This window comes from Ambystoma mexicanum, chromosome 10 (genome assembly GCF_040938575.1).
Source record: "Ambystoma mexicanum isolate Mex_15411 chromosome 10, UKY_AmexF1_1, whole genome shotgun sequence".
In the NCBI taxonomy this organism is placed as follows: Eukaryota; Metazoa; Chordata; class Amphibia; order Caudata; family Ambystomatidae; genus Ambystoma; species Ambystoma mexicanum.
In genome coordinates this window covers 339,107,063-339,125,850 of record NC_090932.1, presented here as the reverse complement: position 1 = coordinate 339,125,850, position 18,788 = coordinate 339,107,063, and the positions used below count along the sequence as shown (strand labels likewise).

Below are 18,788 nucleotides of genomic sequence, written 5' to 3'. Positions count from 1 at the left end.
GCCAGGCGAGATGACAGGAAAGACAATAATATCTGAGGTTATGATGCCAGTTGGAAGGGTGGTGGCCCAGACAGGGACCATATTTGTGTGGGAGACCCCTGGATAAGATCTCATGGATTACACGGTCAGAAATGCTAATATACTCCTTGGTTGCATAGATGGTGATGCCGTCCATCTATAAATTGATGTTGCCTGAATCAGGAGATGATTTCAGGTAAGAAGAGTTCTGTGAGGATATTGTAGAAGTAGTCCAAAGAACTCCAGTGGTGACAAAGTGAATGGTATTATGTGAATAGGTTGAAGTTGAACGAACGATTAATGGTCAGCTGTATGCCCAGCAGTTTATGAGAGGGTAACATATGTGGGACAGGCAAGACATTTGCAGGTTGGATTTGTATTATTGCACACTGCTGTCTCTGCTTTATGGACAGTGGAGGTATTAGAGAGAAGCTGGATAAGCAGGTGGATCTGCCCTATAGGTTATGAGTTGGGGTCTGGGAACGAGGCCAGTCTGGAAGCTTTGGAGGAAGAAATGGGGTGAGGGCTACATCCAATAGTAAGATGGGTTTTACTTCATGCCCATCCTGGGGTGCTAAGGAGATCTAGGTCAGCATGGGCACCCCTGAAGCCCTGCACTACTACTTTCTATCTTCAAATCATTGTAGCCTTGGAGATGTCGCACCGACAAGTGGAAGACCTGCATCACCATCTGGTAGGCCTAGATCATTTTTCTTTTTACTTTATTTATACTGGCTTCTGACTTAGTACACACACATTTCCAGAACACCATGTCTGCATTACTGTTTCCTACAGATTGTTTCATGAAGGCTGAGGCGCACTATGATTTGCATGTGAAATACCTGTTTCGCTTTCTTTTACATATGACTTCTGAATTTGATGCTTGCTCAGTGTCGCTTTGGTGTTTCTTATGGTGCTATGTGATAGTGTGCTTTGCTTATTCATTTCCTTCAGACCGCTGAAACCTACTTCGTGCTTCTCCTGTTATGTTGTTGGTGGTGCTGTTTGGGTTTGAGTTTTTGAAACTGTAGTGCTTTGCATCTTATGCTTTTCTTCTATTTCTTAGTGCTAGGCGGTAGATTGTTTTACCTCAATTTTCCATCTCACCAGTACCTCTTCCTGTGCCATGCCACCTTGCAAGTTTCTCACAATGTCTCCCTTGCCACCTTCAACGCTATTGTGGGAGTTTTTTTAGCCTCTATTTGCTTTGGTTTCTGCTTGCTCTCCCCTGCCGGAGGGGCACTCATATATTCATGTGGGGTACAAGAGTGTATTGTCGCCATAGCTGACACTTTTTGCAGCCGTCTGTTAGGTCATTTTTATGTACGGGAGGTGCAAAACAAAATGAACATCTTGGGGACACAATTTTCAAAGCAGAACACTTTGAAAAATAGCATAATCATATATTGCGTCTGTCAGGTCCACGCATCAGAACAAAATCTAGGGAATGAGACGAAGTATATTTGACAATCTGAATATAAGCAAAGACACTCAAGAGATAACAGTACATCAGAGCTAGCTGAAAAGGCAATGTTTACATGTTGCCTTCCTGTTACCCGGGCAGGCATTTTGCATCTCTAGCAGCTCTTCAGAGTAATTTTCATGAAGGGGACACTGTCCGCTTGCAGGCCTAACCTGCATAGAAATTCACTGTTTGTTCCCAGCTTCCCTCTGTCCTCTGTCTTGGTATAAACTGTGATTCGCAAAGGCAGCTTTCCACAGAAATTCCATTATGGTTCTTACATTGCTTTGGCAGAAAGGGTTGCCCTTCTCATAGATGAGCAGTTAAAGGACATTTAGCTTTCTCATAGCTGACTTCACCCAAAACCCTCACATCACTACACACACAATGCTATTTAGTTCATCTACCCTGACTGCAAGGTCATTCTCATATGGCCCTTGAAGGGCCAGGGCTCACCATGGTTCTAGGTCAAAGGACCGACAGTAAAAGGGTCGAGAGGTCAAAGGATCGACACCAAAGGGTCGACAGGTCAAAGGATCGAATTTTTTTTTATGTTGGGGTGGTTTCCCCCGACCCCCCCTTTTTTTGCTAAAAACCACTATTTTCACCCAAAAAAATGTGAAAAACAAAAAATAAAATTCGATCCTTTGACCTGTCTATCCTTTGACCTGTTGACCCTTTATATTCGATCCTTTGACTAGACACCGCTCACCATCTCTTCCATACTACTGTTTTCCTTAGTGTGCGTCAGATTCTCCTTTACACAGCCACCTTTTGGTTTGGGTATGCTTGACCGTGTGCAAATTGCCCCCAGCAATTTGACCCAAAAATATTTGCATGCATACCCGATTAGAACATATGTGTATTTTATGCGTGTAATATAATTGCAACTATTTATGTTTATGGGTTTGAAATTGTATGCAGTAAAAAAAAAAAGTTTTCCTGCAAACAATTTCAAACACAAACATAAATAGGTGCAATTATATTACACACATAAATTATTATTCCTTTTTGTGTCCCCCGCCTCCATTGTTAAGTATGTGGGGGGACACTCCCACAATCCCCTGTTGACTTACTTGCATGAACATGAGGAGCGGGGGACAACCCCGCAACCCCCGCACCTCATGTTCAGGTAAGTAGGTAAGTGGTATTGGCCTATTTTACCTATATCAAAAAAGGTCAATTTGGACCAGATGCAGAAAAAAGGTCAATTTGGTAATTAGGTCAAATGTTTTAGATCAAATAGGCTAATACCCATCTTTTGGCTATGGCTCATTTAACGGTTAGCTTGGCAGTGGCTCATCAATTCCTTTGGCCAATGGCAGGGCATACCGACAGGTGGTAACTGGCAATCAAGCCTACCCACTTCAAGGACTAACCCAAGCTCATCCTGTGGTCATCACACACACGCCCCAGCTCTGACTAATTCTGTACTATGTTCAAGTACTAGAAACTGCTGCTGACACTGGAAAAATGCAAAAGTTGTTCTAATTTCCCACTTTCTGATCAGCATTCTGTCTGGTGCACTGCCAATGACTGCACACGCACCACTACTTTTATAATCTCATATCATCTCCCTCAACACTCCCACTGTTAGTTTGTTCTGTTGCAAATACTTAGTCCAGGCTTTCTCCCTCCTAACATTTTTCCTTTTCCTCCATGGCTCAACATCTGGTTACTCCGGATGGGGCCACAATACGCCACTTCCCGGAAAAATCCTGGGACACAGCAAAATTACTACGGTGCTGATACAGCACAAAAACCTCTGAATGTGACTGAACAAGCAGTAGAAATACCATTACAGGCATGTCATGTTTCCATTTTGCAGTGAGAAACTATTTTAGATTCACGTGGTATACTTAAAAACCCATGTAGTTGGACTCTCCTTGCGCAGGGGAGTGTATTGCTGGAACAGTCTAAAATATACTTTACAAACACCTGTGCCATCAAAAAACCTGTGCTCCCTTTCTTTCGCAGTCCAGCTAAACTGGCTACCGATGAGGTGGTATCTGTGTGTTCTGTAGACCTCTCCCTTAAAGTCCTCCAATGTATTCTTCAATGACCAAAGGTAATGGCAGGAATAAAAAGTGTACACATGTGAATATGTGAATATTGTGCAAGGTCCATGGACCCGTTACTTATATGGCAATGTCAACCACTTTTCCAAACTCCTAAAACCAACCACCAGATGTGATTTATGAGCAGCAGGTGAACGAACCAAAAACCGATTCATGATGCAAAAATAACCAACGCCCCTGTCCAGTGTGACAGTCAGCAGTAACCTTTTCTCCTCCCATCATTATTGCTCCTCTGTGATTTCTTAGTTACATGGATTTCATTGCTTTTGCCAGGGTTATCTTACGGACATTATAACCACCATGGTTGTTCCATTAAGTCAGACAATCATAAAGAGGTGGCCTGCTCTGCAGTGGATTTCTGGAGGATAGCAGGCTGAACAGGTCCTTATGATTAAATGACGGCAGCTCAACCCAACACACTAAATGCAAGAAGTTGCCCAGGTGCAAAGCTGAGAAATCCTTGCACTGTTCTTGGACACCATGCCATAGGGAAATCTTTAGACAAAACGCACATATTAAGGAGACAGCAATATCCATCCCACTTCAAAATCCAGTATTGGCCATATTAGAACTGGAAGGGTGTTTGCTAAGACAGCCGCAATCGGGGTCATTTCCAAGCTATGCACCTTCACCAACCCAAAACATAGCATCCCATTTATCTAGGGCCATGCACCATTTCCCAGCCCAGGGTTTCCCTGGAGAAAAGGCCTTGGGGTGGGTGGCCCTGAAACATTTTGCAATAAAAGTAACCAGTACAACTGAAGCATTTACCAGTTACTACACTGAAGAAGTAAAGTCAACCGTACAATAAGAAACATGAATCGATAATATAACCTGCCCAAAGACTGATGCTGCGGTGTGGATGAGAATGAGTTCATGGCAGCAAGATACATTCTTACCTCTCCAAATCCACCCTTGCCCAGCACTCTGTACTGCCTAAATGTGTCTTTTGTGACAGCTTGTCTGAAAGATAAAATAGTAACGTGTTAGCAGAATTTGGACTGCGCATTGTGTACCATATATTCAACTTATCATTAGATTAGTCAGTGACCCCCTGGCACTTATGCATACCCCTCACGGAGCTCTGTGTTTATGTGGCCAGCAATAAGAAGCTCATTCAGCTAATACAAGCATAGCAATTACCTGAACCTATTCTGTAATGAAAGCATAGCAATTACTTGAACCCATTCCTAAAGAAATTATTCAGTCAAGATGCCACCTATACATTGACCAGAATTCAATCGAAGTCCAATCTGGTAATGGCACAAACTAAATTAATCTCTCTGACCCCTCCAAAAAAATAACCATCTAGTCTTTTTATTAACATTGTATCAGCCACCTAATCACACCCCACAAGGAACAAAAATCAATTTGTATTGCATAAATCCCTTGAATCTAAACATACATAGATGATGTTCAATTTACTTGGGTCGCAATTGGTTTGATGAGTACACGGTGTACTAATAAATTGGGCGCACATCACAGGCCTGGGGCTATACTGTGAAGTTTGTTCATACAAGAATGGGTGAGGACTATCTGCTGTTCCTGATTTGGAATTGTAATTATCTACAGCGGGATGAAAACCATCTGTCGCTGGTTTTCGAGTCATGGTTCATTATGTTTGGGGCCGGCTAAGACTGATGTGCAATTAAGGGAAGTGGGTTGCTGCATTTGGCACAAGATAACACTGATCAGTAGATTGCTTTGGACTGGACATGGATTGTTACATCTAGGAGGAAAAAAGGCTATCAACTGTTACCAAGTCTGGATTCTTCTTCTAAAATCTAGTCACGCTGATCTCTGATACTAATTCTGGATTGTTGTGTCTGGGTATGGAATGGCACTGAAAGGCTCTTATTACTTAGCACAGATTGTTCCTGGGGGACCAGGCTGACCTGCTGCTGCCTCTACTTTTCACAATGCTGATTTGGACAACAGAATCCTCGGGCATGGGTGAAGTTGGGGGTTGAGTAGGCAAGTAAGGGAATGAGAGATAGGTAGGGAAGAGAATGAGGGTGAAAAGAGAGGCGGAAAAGCGGGAGGGGCAGAGAGGGGAATGTTGAGGAAGCAACACTAGAAGAGAAGGAGGAAAGGATAAGAAAGTAAGTTGAGTGCAAAAAATGAAAAAAGGGAGACGTTTTGAAGGGGGAAAAGAACAAAACTGGGAGTGGTCAGAAGGAGGGGTAAGGTGAGAGGGGTAGCGAGAGAGAGCGTGCACAAAAGAGAGAACAAATAAAACATAGTAGTTACAATTAAAGACTCATAACTCCCCACCCAAATTCTGATACCAACCCAACCGAAGTAGCCTCCAACCCTCGGTATACTCCGCACTGGACATCTTCTCACCTCTCTAATGACTTCCACTGGATGAAGCGGTCGAAATACATGCTGTCCTGATAGTTGGAGAAGGGGACTCCCTTCAGGTACTCGTGCAGAGGTCTGCAGAAAAGGAAGAACAAAGCAAACGAGTGTAAAGAACTTCAACATTTTGTTCTGAAGCATCTTCATCTATACGGATTATATGTTTTATTACTCCAATTAACAAATTATTACATGGTAGCAAATTAAAGTTGTCCGACCAGATAAGAGGAGTCTGCACAGTGTTAAGGCTATGGACTGGCGTGGAAGGAATTAGGTGTGGCCAAGGTATGGGATCTGAAAGCGGGAACCACTCGATACACATCCCCAGTTAGACAGTCAAAGAGGCTGGTGTATCTCTGCCAATCTACTCACTAAACAAGGCGTTATCGGTCATCCAGCTCACTAGAGGAAAATGAATGGATCGTAAGAGCCACATGAGCCACAATACACTAGTGTACAAGCTTAAAATATTTAAACACATACATTAGCTGACTCACAGGAGGTGACACTGCGGGACATTTTTCCTTGCCCCCATCATGGCATTTGGCACATTCACTGCACGTATGAAGCCGGAATTACACCAATCTCACTGTCTAATTGTGGCTTATTTCTCTGCAGATCTCCACACTAAGGTACCATGCACCACTGCCACTGATGTCTGTCATATTGACAGAAGTCCAAGGGGGTGACTGCAAAATTGCCAGTGCCTCTAACCTATTCCAGAGCAACACAAAGAGACATCTCTAGTAGTTGGACCAAATAGGAAATGTAAATAAAAAGGCAGTTAGACAACAGGCTGGGTGCAGAGACTGTGACAAAGTAATAAAGGTTATGTAATTAGACCATGTGCAGTGGCCTAATAAAAACCATCTACATGTATGGTCTTGAAAAAAGGCAAGGAAAACTGCGGCGTGGAAGCTACTGAAAAATGTATTTGCAAAACTGAGGAGAAATTGCCTTTCAATTTATTAAGTTACCAAATTACTTGTTCCATTATTTAATAGGCAAGTGCACAAAGTAGAGTGATGAAGCTGATGGAGTCATCAATGTTTCCCCGGCGGTGACCTCTTCCCATGTGGCCGGGGGCCAGCCGCTACCTGATCCTGACCCTGGGGGCAGCTATATGCGGGAGGATCCCCACATTGGGGAGACAACCTCTGGGGAGATGACGTGGCTTCATCGGATGAGACATGGTATCCCCATTTCCCTTGAGAATTACCTAATACCCTCATGGCCCGTTGTTATATCTCCTCTTCTTCCTAAAATGGATAGTAAAAACCTTTTTCCAAGACCCATAGGCCAACCTTAAACCTCTTATCTGCCTTGTGGAACCTATGAAAACAACTTCTCCAGTTCGACCTACCAATCATCCAGGACTGACTTGCCATTGAAAACCATTAACAATGTTTATCCAAGTTCATTGTGCACAATGTCAAGAATGGACTTACTTTCCCAGAATTATCAAAATACTGGGATAAGAAAGAGGAACCAAGCAGTGCAGAGCGGAGAAGGGGACAAACCCAAGGAGCGCTCTAGTTGGTACACAAGCACAATTGTCACCAGGAAATTAAAAGAGCAGAAGCGGAGAGTCGAAGTCTGCTGCTGGCGCGAGAGAGCTACGCCAAACTGTGAGGATCAACCGACAGAAAGGCTGAGAAACACGAAAGAGGACACACTGCGGAAATGCCAGGAGCTGACGATAAGACTCTGGGGCATTCGCAGATGTCAGAAAGCAGCGTCTGACTCACTGTAGCCTTGAACAAAGAGAAGCGCAGCAAAAGCTTTGAGAGATGGAAAAACCAAGAGGAAGTGGTTGTGAGAAGGATGCAACTGAAAGGCCATCACCGGCTCACCGGGGGAGAAACCAGGAACACCAACAAGAACCAGTGAGTCCACCCAGAGACTACGGAAGCCACGCAAACAATGATAAAGAAAGAAACCATGAGAGAAAGAGCGAGAGAGTTTATTGTTAAAAGGGGAAATTAAATGCGAGTGAAAATCCTACAAGAATACGGATGTATTCAGTGCATGTTTATGGGAAAGCCGGTCAGGATAATATATCAGGAAGATACATTATCAAATAAAGCAAATGTGCAAGTCTGGCAAAGGGCAGAGAGTCTGTGTGAATACAAGAACTCCTGGCAGGAGAGTATACCAGGTCATTACAAGCATGTGATTACAGGAAGCCCTGGCAGGTGAGTATACCAGGCAGTTGCAATAAATGTATAAATGTTAAGGGGTCCGAGAAGGAATATCTGTACGGGAAAAGGATTGTGTTGACAAGGAGAGAAGGAGGGAATCCCTGCCAGGAGAGTATAGGTATCCTGAAAGAGACAAAAGTACGAAACCAGACATTTTTGTGTGTCAGTGTCATTGCTGGGCAAGAAAGACACAAGGTACTGTTACTTTGAAAATATCAGAAAGAAACTAGGAATCCAAGGGAAGGGAGTTACCCTCTGGAGCAAGGATCTTTCACCCTTGAAGAACTTTTGTGTTGTAGCTATTTATTCTACCCTTTTGAACACTTTCTAACCCACCAAGGCTAAATACATTACCATATTCAGCTTAGAATTGAGTTTGTAGTGTGATGGTCAAAAAAGAACTTTGGACACAGGACAATTTTCTTTTGACCATTCTGACACAGACAGATCCTTACTTTTTGGTTTAGGCAGGGTCAGAGAGGCATTTTCCCAAGCCCTTTTATTTTCAATAGAAAATCATAGCGCACTTGTGTCTGAGTGTCATTCCTGACTCCTCACAGTAGAAAGTTTCATATTGGTACATGTGTTGGCAGAAAAGTAAAACATTATTTTTAAAGTAAATAATATTTAGCTTTTAGTTATCCTAATGGGTTTAGAAACATTTAAATATTTGAAATTGTCGTTTAATTTAGATTCTTAAGCGGCTCCAATTGCAGAAAATAAAACCACACATGATTCAAGTTAACTTCCAAATATATGTGCAAGAATTTCTATTAACGTCAATATTCCATTCGAACAAAGCAAAGTCCAACCTTTCCATGTCAAACAACAATTTCACAGTTCTGTCTTTACAACATAAAGTATGGAAGTAATCAAATGCAAACAAGATGGTGGCAGTGATGAGCTGCATCCAAATAACCATTGTCTATCTGGGACACATGAGCAGCTTACCCAAGGCAGTAACTGAATATCTCCCGGCATGGGCTCTTCTCCAGGTTTTCAGCGCACTGCTTTCTGTTGGCCTCACTGATTTCTGGCACAAATTTTAGGGACTGTTACAAGCACAAAGACATGTCAGCATCAAACATAGCACCAGAGGACAAAGTACAGCATAAGAATGTACCTGTTCAGCTATGTATAAGCATCTCACAACAGATAGGCCATCCAGTCCAAGAGACCAGTTTCACATCATAAATTCAATCATACAAACTGCAATGAGCAATCTGAGCCTATGACTCAACAGCTCAGAGCATGCGCCAGATTTGGGACACTGGTGGGCGAGCATGAAGGACCACTGCATGGGGCTGTTGAACATAGGCTCATCATTTTATCCATATAAAAAATGAGAGAAGCTGGGTTTCAGAATACACCTTTCCATCTCTTGTTAAATCAACTAAACATATGGTGTATTCAAGAAAAGGATTCTTTAATAGTAAATATCATCCTGATCTATTTGTGAGCAACAATATATATTAATCGTATAGATAGAATTATTACACAAAACCAGGGGGTACATTGGATGTGTAAAGAAAAGGTGGAGTGCAGTGCCTGAACAAAGAATTCCTAAGAGCCCAGAAATGTCATCAACATTTAAAAAAACTTACACAACTGTTAAAATACAAATTAATGCTATTTGTACTGGTTGATAAACTTCTTTCTACATCAAACATCAACATTCATGTTTCAATCCTTAACCATTCAGGACTTTTATCCCTCCTGATATTCTTGGTAGTTAGTCTACTAATTTATTCAAACCGTTCTATGGGTCAAATAGTTGTTCAATATAAAAAAAGGTTGCCGTGATTTGTATAAAAAATCATTTCTTTTTTCCTTCCCCCTCGGCTGCTCAGATTGCGGGCTTGTACCATAAAATACAGCGTGCGGTCAGAGAATCCTGATTGGTCAGCTCCCTCTTCCAGGGTGCTAATATTTAATTTAAGCAGGTTTTAACAAAAACTAATTTGCTCATTGTAGACTGAACGAACTCAATCGCAATCAATAACCAGCAACGCGGAGAAACACAACACTCAGGATTAGGTGGGAAGTGGAAATGAATGAAAATAAGAATATATTCATTCTATCAAAGGAGACAATTCAAATTGAGAATATCCAGCGATTGCACTTTTTGAAGAAAAAAATAAATTATTGTTGATACAAATCACAGCAACCTTTTTTATATTGAGCAACTATTTTAGTCAAAGAACGGTTCACATAAATTACTAACTACCCAGAATATCAGGGGAGATAAAAGTCCTGAAGAAGACCCAATAATAATGGTTAAGGGTTGAAGCGTGCATGTGGCAGTTTGATGTAGTAGGAACTTTATTAACCAGTACAAATAACAAATACGTATTTTAAACGGTGCACAAGAGTTTTCTTTTAACTTTGACAACATTTCTGGGCACTTCTATGTTTAGGAACTGCACACACTCTTTCCTTTACACATCAAATTGATCCCAACGGCTTGTATAACAATTCTATGTATAAGATTAATGAATATTGTTGCTCACAAATGAACATTGAAAAAATGGTTCAGGATATTTATTATTAAATAATCCTTTTCTTGAATACACCATATGTTAGGTTAATCATTATCTTACACATTTAAAACCAATGCTCCTGAATAGAGTGATCTGATAGTTTTCTGTATTATTTTAGTTTCGATGTCAAGATTTCCGAGTTATCCATACACTGCCTTTTCAGACAGTGTTACATAGTAAACACAGATCTTTAGAGCCCTAGCACTTAAAGCATAATATTCAAACATGCTTGTAGTTGTATGCCTCCATACGGGGCAGAACTTTCCCCTTGTCCAAATGATCTGTATGGCCAGACTTTTCATGTGCCATCTGTTCATCGAGGGTCAGTATGCAGAAGAGGCATCAAATTAACATGCATCAGATGAATATTATAATGCTGTAAGTGCAATTTATACCGCATACTTCTGCCATTTTCATGGCCTTACCGTTCTATGGCAAATCTAAAAAAGAGGTGGGTGTGTTTGTTTAGTCCGAAGAGCAGAAGAATAAAGAAGGACAATGTTAGATAGCTTTGTTGCTGTGTTGGCCCATGCAGTTCAGAATTATCTGGTTATTGTGTGCAGGGGAGTTTGCAGGTGTTTTGTGTTGAAGGCATATTATTGCGTCCAAATATTCCAGTGCATGTTGCATAGTTGGCCGGCATATGGTATGTGTGTGTAAGCGTAGCAAAACACAAGAGGTGATGGCTGGAAGGTTTAGAATGACTCGACCATTGGCATTGCTCTGGGCAACCCTCCAGACCATTGTTCTTCACCTGCCAAGCCATTACAGAAGGGGAAAGACCATATACAAATCAGGCTTGTTCCCACCCCAAAAGGGGCAGTCCAGCCTGAACTGCTAAGTCACATCCCTTCTGCACAAGACCACAAGTATCCCCAAACATCAGCCTTGTTGGGCCTCATCAGTGAGGAGTAGCTTGGGTCTCTAGGACCAGCAGGCACAGAACCTACGTCTGGGCATACGTGTCCCACTCGAGGTGACTTTAGCAAAACACAAGAGGTGATGGGTGGAGGTTTTAGAATGAATCTTAACCACTGGCATTGATCTGGGCAACCCTCCAGACTATTGTTCTGCCAGAGGTTAAGATTTATTCAAAACCTTCCAAACATCACCTCTTTTGTTTTACTATTGTCACCCCGAGTGGAACAGGTATGCCCAGACGTGGGTCCCATGCCTGCTGGGCCTAGAGACCCAAGCTACTCCTCACTGATAACGCCAAACAAGGCTGAAACATGTCTGGGGATGCTTGTGGTCTCGTGCAGAAGGGATGCGACCTACCAGTTCGGGCTGGACTACCCCTTTGGAGGTGTGACCAAGCCTGATTTGCATATGATCTTTCCCCTTTTGTAATGGCTTGGCAGGTGAAGAACGATAGTCTGGAGGGTTGACCAGAACAATACCAGAGGTTAAGATTTATTCAAAACCTTCCAAACATCACCTCTTTTGTTTTACTATTGTCACCCCGAGTGGAACAGGTATGCCCAGACGTGGGTCCCATGCCTGCTGGGCCTAGAGACCCAAGCTACTCCTCACTGATAACGCCAAACAAGGCTGAAACATGTCTGGGGATGCTTGTGGTCTCGTGCAGAAGGGATGCGACCTACCAGTTCGGGCTGGACTACCCCTTTGGAGGTGTGACCAAGCCTGATTTGCATATGATCTTTCCCCTTTTGTAATGGCTTGGCAGGTGAAGAACGATAGTCTGGAGGGTTGACAAGAACAATACCGGAGGTTAAGATTTATTCAAAACCTTCCAACAATCACCTCTTTTGTTTTGCTGCATGTGTATAAGCGTGACAGTTGAGAGTGCTAGTGTTGGGTGGTTAGAGGGCAATTCATAGAATCCCTTCAATGTGTCAGAGGTAAGATGAAAGAGAAAAACAGGAATTCACTACATCTACTTCCTCGTCCCCAAAATAAATCTCTCTTCTGGATCTACTGCCGTTCTCCCCTTTTGGTTTTTGCTAGAGTCATGATGCCTTTATTGGCGTACATTTGCGTCAATAAATTTGTATTAAGATAACATAACAAAGAGGAGTGTGTCAATATGCAGAAGTTCAAGATGAAAATGTAACAAGACGTGATTTAATAACTCAAAAAATGCCTATTACATAGCAGCTCTAGCCCTGAAAGATGCATACTTCCATATTTCCATGTTCTCACAAATCACAGCAGGTCACCAGGTGCATTGTGATAATGGGGCAATAATTAAATTGCAACACCAGCAGAGACATATTGTTGTCATATGTTAAATTAAAGTTATTTTTGTTGCTCAGAGTCTGGCTGCGTCAGCGATTTCAAGCTGTTAGCAGTCAGTGCACTCTGACAGCTAAAGACTTTCTTGGCCAAACTTGAATATATGCTTGATATTCACAAAAGCGTTATTGTAAGGGTGACTTGTTTATATATAAAAAAAATGATATACAAAACCCAGGGTGCATTAGGTATTTAGTGATCGAGTCATACAACTCTCATGGACACATATATGATAAATATAAAGCTCTGTCGTCATTCTTATGTTACCAAAATGCTCCTTAATATGTTAAATAGCCAGAACCTCATTGGTTTTATTGGTGCCACTCCCCATTACCACTGGAGTTCTTTCTAAACACACACACTTTGCTAAGCAATCATTTTCATGTTCAAATACACATGAAATGCATTTTTTAAATGATACAAAAATGATTGTTTTCCCTCCCGAAAAGTAAAGGTTAAAAATGATGCATTGTTTTACACTGTTAAATGCATACCTATGCTTAAGTCAAGCACAGAGTTCAAACAGGTGGGCACTAAAATAATGTTCAGAAGCAGCCTTACTGTCCCTCCAAGTCCCCATATTTCAGAGGTCTATGACCACCAAAAGGTGCAAGCACGAAATCAATTATACGGAAGTTAAAATGGCAGAGCACTAATGCAACAAGAAGCCTGTGAAGGATACACAAAGCCATAGAAGGGTGAGAGAGAAAAAAACATGTGTGCCAAAGGTAAGATATGAGTTTGCCCATACTTACAGACGCTGCCCAGTGCTAAATAGGCAAATGGTATCCCTGCTGGGTTTATCATGTGTCTTTGATGACATTCAGCTGCACGCTCAGTACTACCAGGAGAACCAACAATGTATGGCACACATTGCATAACAGTTAAGTTTATAAATAACCTTTACATCAATTAGATTTTAGCTACAAGGTAGCACTTTTATTATGAAACAGTACCTCAAACAACAGCAAGAAATCACTATCTATGACCCACACATCTCAAAATGTTGCTATGTATTGTACAGTCCAACTAACTCTAAGAAGTGAACAAACATGTTAAATTACCACAAACACACTTATATTGCCAACCAGTACACAGAGTGTCTTGGGACTCAACTAGTACTAACTTCTTTACAGGTTAGTCAACTAGAACCAGCTATTAATCTATGCAAATTAATGCATCCTCCTGCATGATGACTATGAACGCAGTTCACACGGGGTTCCTGCACGGCCCTAAATATGATTGCCTATACATGTAAGGCCCCATTAGTAGATATTGGAGCAACAGATTGTGAACGGTTTACCAATCCTGTACCTACGAAGACAAAATGATGGAGATGGAATTGCAGTAAGAGAGGTAAGATACTAAATGAAATATTGTTTAGGGATTCGGCCCAAGAAGTGAAATCTCTTGGGACAATTCTGCTCATCATATTAAGTTTCCATGTCCAAAGAATTGCTCCCTGTTCTTAAGAGTTCGTCTGACTCTACTGTCGACAAGTAAAATATTCAATTAATTTTTTCATTTTTTGGTTTTATTTATGTAAAGGAGGAAACATTTTCTTTCGATTACAAAAGAATATACAACAGACAAGAAATCAGATTTGACACGACGCAGTGAGTTTCTTACAATGGGGTGAGTTTGAGGGACATTCTGACCAGGTTGTAGAGGGGAGTAAATGGAACAGTCACCAGGGCTAATACATAAGTGGACATACATAGATTAAGGACAACCATGATTGGACATTTTTAAGTGCAGGTAGGCAGTAAGTCTTGCTGTGCTCGGGGTGTGACCATGATGGGTGAAGGGCTTGGGTGTAGGCAAAGTAAGTGAGGAACAGAGGCATGTTAGATGTTAGGGAAACATGTTAGGTAGCAGCCAGATGAGGCGAGGAGGTAGGCTTTTAGTTTGGTTTTTAAATAATCTGTGTGGATGGTTTCTCAAATGTCCGGGGGAAGAGAATTCCATGCAGGTAGAGCAAGAAGAGAGAAAGAGCGGAAGCATAGGGAGGGTGAGGAGTCACAAGGGGAATCTAGGAGGCACAGCAGAAATAACGTGAAAGCTTGTAGAGTTGGATAGAGGACGACAGAGTGGTTCCTTTCTGTGGATAGATTTGTGAATCTAGAGAAGAAATGTACATCGGCCCGGTTTTGCACCATCAGCCATCCAGCCTGGTGACAGTACACTGAAGTAGGTGTGAAGTGAGGGAGTTCAAAGAGAGTCCTGGTAGCGAAATTACTGATCTTGTCGGGAGGACAGAACGCATAGTTGGGGAGACCAAAAAGGATGCTGGCACAGTTGTGCAGTCTAGAGAAGACAAGAGTGATTAAGAGGTGCTTGGCGGTGTGGAAAGGAAGGAGGTGCCTGATTTTCCTAATATTTGGGAGGTTGAGGCGAGCTGCTGTTGCAGTTTTGGAGATGAAAGTAGAGAAGACGTGAGAAAGGTCATAGATGATACCAAGATTTCTAGCTGAAGAAGAGTAGGGGAGAATGTTTGGTGGGAACTGGATAGGCAGATGAAGAGATGAGAGAGCTTTTGGCAGGGAGGAAAAGCACCTCCCTGCCTCACTATTTTGGTAGAGTTAACATTAGAGTGTGCAAACCCATCCTATATTTAATGGCAGAGAGACCATTAGAAATGTTGATAGAGAGATCAGAGGAGAGTTCAGGAAAAGAGAATATGTGGGTGTCATCCGAGAAGAGTTGGTACGAGAGGAGGAGCTTAGTGCCCCAAGAGCAGAGGTGTAGAGTGTAAAGACAGGGCCTTGTGGAACACCAACAGGTAGAGGAGTGAGTTGAGAGGTGTTGTTGCTCTAGGAGACGGGGAATTGGTGAGGTGCAAGGCAAGATTCAATCCAGTTAAGGGCTCGATTGCGAATCCCAAGAAGAAAAGAGTATTAAGTGATCGACCGTGTCGAAGGGAGAAAATGGGTCAAGGAGAATTAGGATACAGTATAGGTTGGAGTACTTAGATGAGGCAATAAAAGCAGTTTCTGTGGAGTGCCAGGAGCAGAAACCTCTTGTAGGGGGTCTCGAAGGTTGTGGATGTCTAAGAAATGTTTAAGATGATTGAACACAACCCTTTCCAGCACTTTAGAGTAGTTGCAGAAGGAGAGCCACAGGGCATAAGTTAGCTGGTAGGTTTGGGTCAGCACCTTGATTTTTAGGAGAGGAATGACCATGGCTGTTTTGAAAACAGATGAAAAGCAAGCAAAGTCGCAGGGAAGGTTGAACATTTCAGTGAGGTGAGAGGCTACTAATGGGGAAATAGGCTTGACTAGCTGAGGAGCAAGAGAGTCTGATGGGTCACAATAAAAGGGCTAGCCTTCATCATTAGACATAGGACTTTGCCAGTATTAGTTTGACTAAAGTGGGAGATAGAAGCAGAGGATGGTGGTAGAGTAGGCAGAGTGTAAAATGTAGGAGGAGAGAGTGTGAGGAAGGTCAGGAGGGAGTCTCTAATTCATGAAATATTTGCAGAGAAGTGTTTAGCTAGGTCATTAACTGTGAGAGTGGAGTTTATAGTGTGAGAAACCAAAAGGTGTCTTACCCGCAAGTCCTCTGGGACTTGTCATCCAGGTGGCCAGGACACGGACATCGCTTTTGGATCCAGTTCCTGGGCGTGGACCAGTGCGGGAGGATCACCTTGGGGGAGGGGTCTTCGGGGAGTGGGGGGTGAGGCATCCGATGGTGAGACGTGGTATTCCCCCCTTTTTTGTACATCCAACCCCTCCTATTTTGTAGAATCCGGTGTCCCAACCCCCCCACCTTTCTGTACAAACACTAGGCAAGGAAGAGGGCAACTGAGACTAACTCTTATACATCGTACTGGACATGTGCAGCTAATCGGGTCAGGCAGCATCAGGCACTAGACTTCAAGTGCATGGCCCCGATTCCAATTAGCTCCTGACGCGGATACAAGGCGGAACATAGAGACACACTCTGAGCAAGGTGGAACGCGAGTACGAGCAGGACTTCCGGGGCGATGGCGAATCTAGTGGAGCAGAGTGATGGACCAAGGGACGAGAGCAGCAGGCAGAAAACCACAAGAGTTCCCTAGGAGAGGTAGTTGCCTCCACAAGGCCGCGAAAGACACGCAGAGAAGGCCAGATCTCAATATCGAAGACTGCATTGTGTTTCAAGGATGCCAGCAACCCTCCCGGGTGAACGACAGAGTTAGGGAGGCGAGGCCAAGCCTGTGGTACCAGCCTTTACTTGTGAATTGGAAATGAAAAAAGCAAGAGAGAACCACGAACAGCCGGTGAGTTGGCAAGTGATCTGAGAGACCGGTGTGTGCTACGAAAGATTGAAGTTTCCAACAAAATATTGCAAGTGAAGGCTGCACGTATGTGGATGAGAGGCAAGGAAAGGCAGACCTGCGAATGAACTTTAAAGCGAGAACAGCTGTGGTATCAGCGATACATACTGAGAAACATGGTGGTCAGGCGAAAAGAAGTAGCCCACTCGAAAGTCTCTGTAAAAGGTACATTGTTTGAGATGATAAAATTACATGAACTGTATAAACGAAAGTGAACAAAGTTAACCCTTGAAGAAGGGGAGAGGAAAAGCTAAGCATTGAATACTGAGTCGAAGTGGTCCTGCGGTGGTCTGTAAAAGAAGCCCGCCCATTCGGAAGTCTTCAACATCCGAAAAGCGAACTGAGCCCGGCAGAAGGAGATCCGGCGGTAAAAGGGTTGGTGAAGGGAGCCCCGGCAAAAGTTGTTGAAATGTAAAAAAGGTCTGAGCCCGGCAGAGGGGGAGCACCGTTGAACTTTTGTTTTCTTTTGAAGAGTTCTGAGCCCGACAGAGGGGGACCAGTGTGAACTTTTTGTTTTGTTATTTGGGGGAGACTGGAACAGGAGCCTTTAACGTGGAAGGCTAGATGGGCCTCGATCCACGTTCTGAACTGTTTCAGTGTTAAAGCCCAAGCCAGAGTGTATCATCCTGCCTACAGAGACTGCCTTATTCCGTGCTGTCTAAGCGTGAGGGGGAGAGCTGATTCAGCCTCATTTATTCTTTGTCGAACACTAACTTTTCTTTTACATACATACTTCCTTTGCACACTTTTTTGTACAAGAGATAGGGCAGGCAGTAGGTTTTGTTAGCATAGGCCATTTGGATTTGACAGACAGGACTAAGACAATTTTCTTTATTATTTGATGGACAAGACGACTCCCATCTTAGTTATTGGACAAATTAGGAGTTTTTCCAAACTCCACGTAGTTAAAAAAGGTTTTACAAATTGTATCATTTTTGTCAGTGTCATACCTGTGATACCATGCCTCCCCTAGAAAAGACAGTCTTTGGAGGAGTGAGGAGTGAATTAAGGGTGTCCTGTAGCCAGCGAAGATGGTTGGTGAGAGTCAATGACGGTTAGGTAGAATGCCCTTTTCACTCTATCAAGAGTGGACTGGAGAGTCTGGGCATAGAGGTAGTATTACAGGTCCTCATGCGAGTGGGTACGCCTCCATTTGCGCAGCAGCCGAAGCATGTATGTGCGGAGAGAGTGTATGAATCACTGAGGATTCTGAGACTAAAGGGGGTAAAAGTAAGCAATGGGAAGTGAGAGGTGTGCGAAACCAATGGTGCCTCACCCGCTAGTCCTCTGGGAGTTGTCCTCCAGGTGGCCAGGACACAGCCATCGCTTTTGGATCCAGTTCCTGGGAGTGGACCAGTGTGGGAGGATCACCTAGGGGAGGAGTCTTCAGGGAGTGGGGGTGAGACAGCCGATAGTGAGACGTGGTAGGCCCCTCCTTTTTTGTTCATCTACCCCATCCTATTTTGTAGAATTTTCCAAAGTCCCAGCTCCCCCAACCCCTTTTTTACACAAACACTGGGGCGAGGAAGAGGGTGACAGACTAACTCTCTCACA

At 43.0% G+C, this 18,788-nt stretch overlaps 1 protein-coding gene across 1 annotated transcript in view; it reads right to left on the bottom strand.

The window, feature by feature from the left end:
• Nucleotides 1-18,788, bottom strand: part of LOC138491423 (G protein-coupled receptor kinase 5-like) — a 901,946-nt gene that overhangs the window by 189,886 nt on the left and 693,272 nt on the right. The window contains exons 5-7 of the mRNA XM_069617943.1: nucleotides 9,072-9,172; nucleotides 5,905-5,997; nucleotides 4,458-4,521 (exon numbers count right to left, since the gene is read on the bottom strand). Of these exons, the coding sequence (XP_069474044.1) occupies nucleotides 4,458-4,521; nucleotides 5,905-5,997; nucleotides 9,072-9,172 (258 nt within the window). The remainder of the gene's footprint in view (nucleotides 1-4,457; nucleotides 4,522-5,904; nucleotides 5,998-9,071; nucleotides 9,173-18,788) is intronic.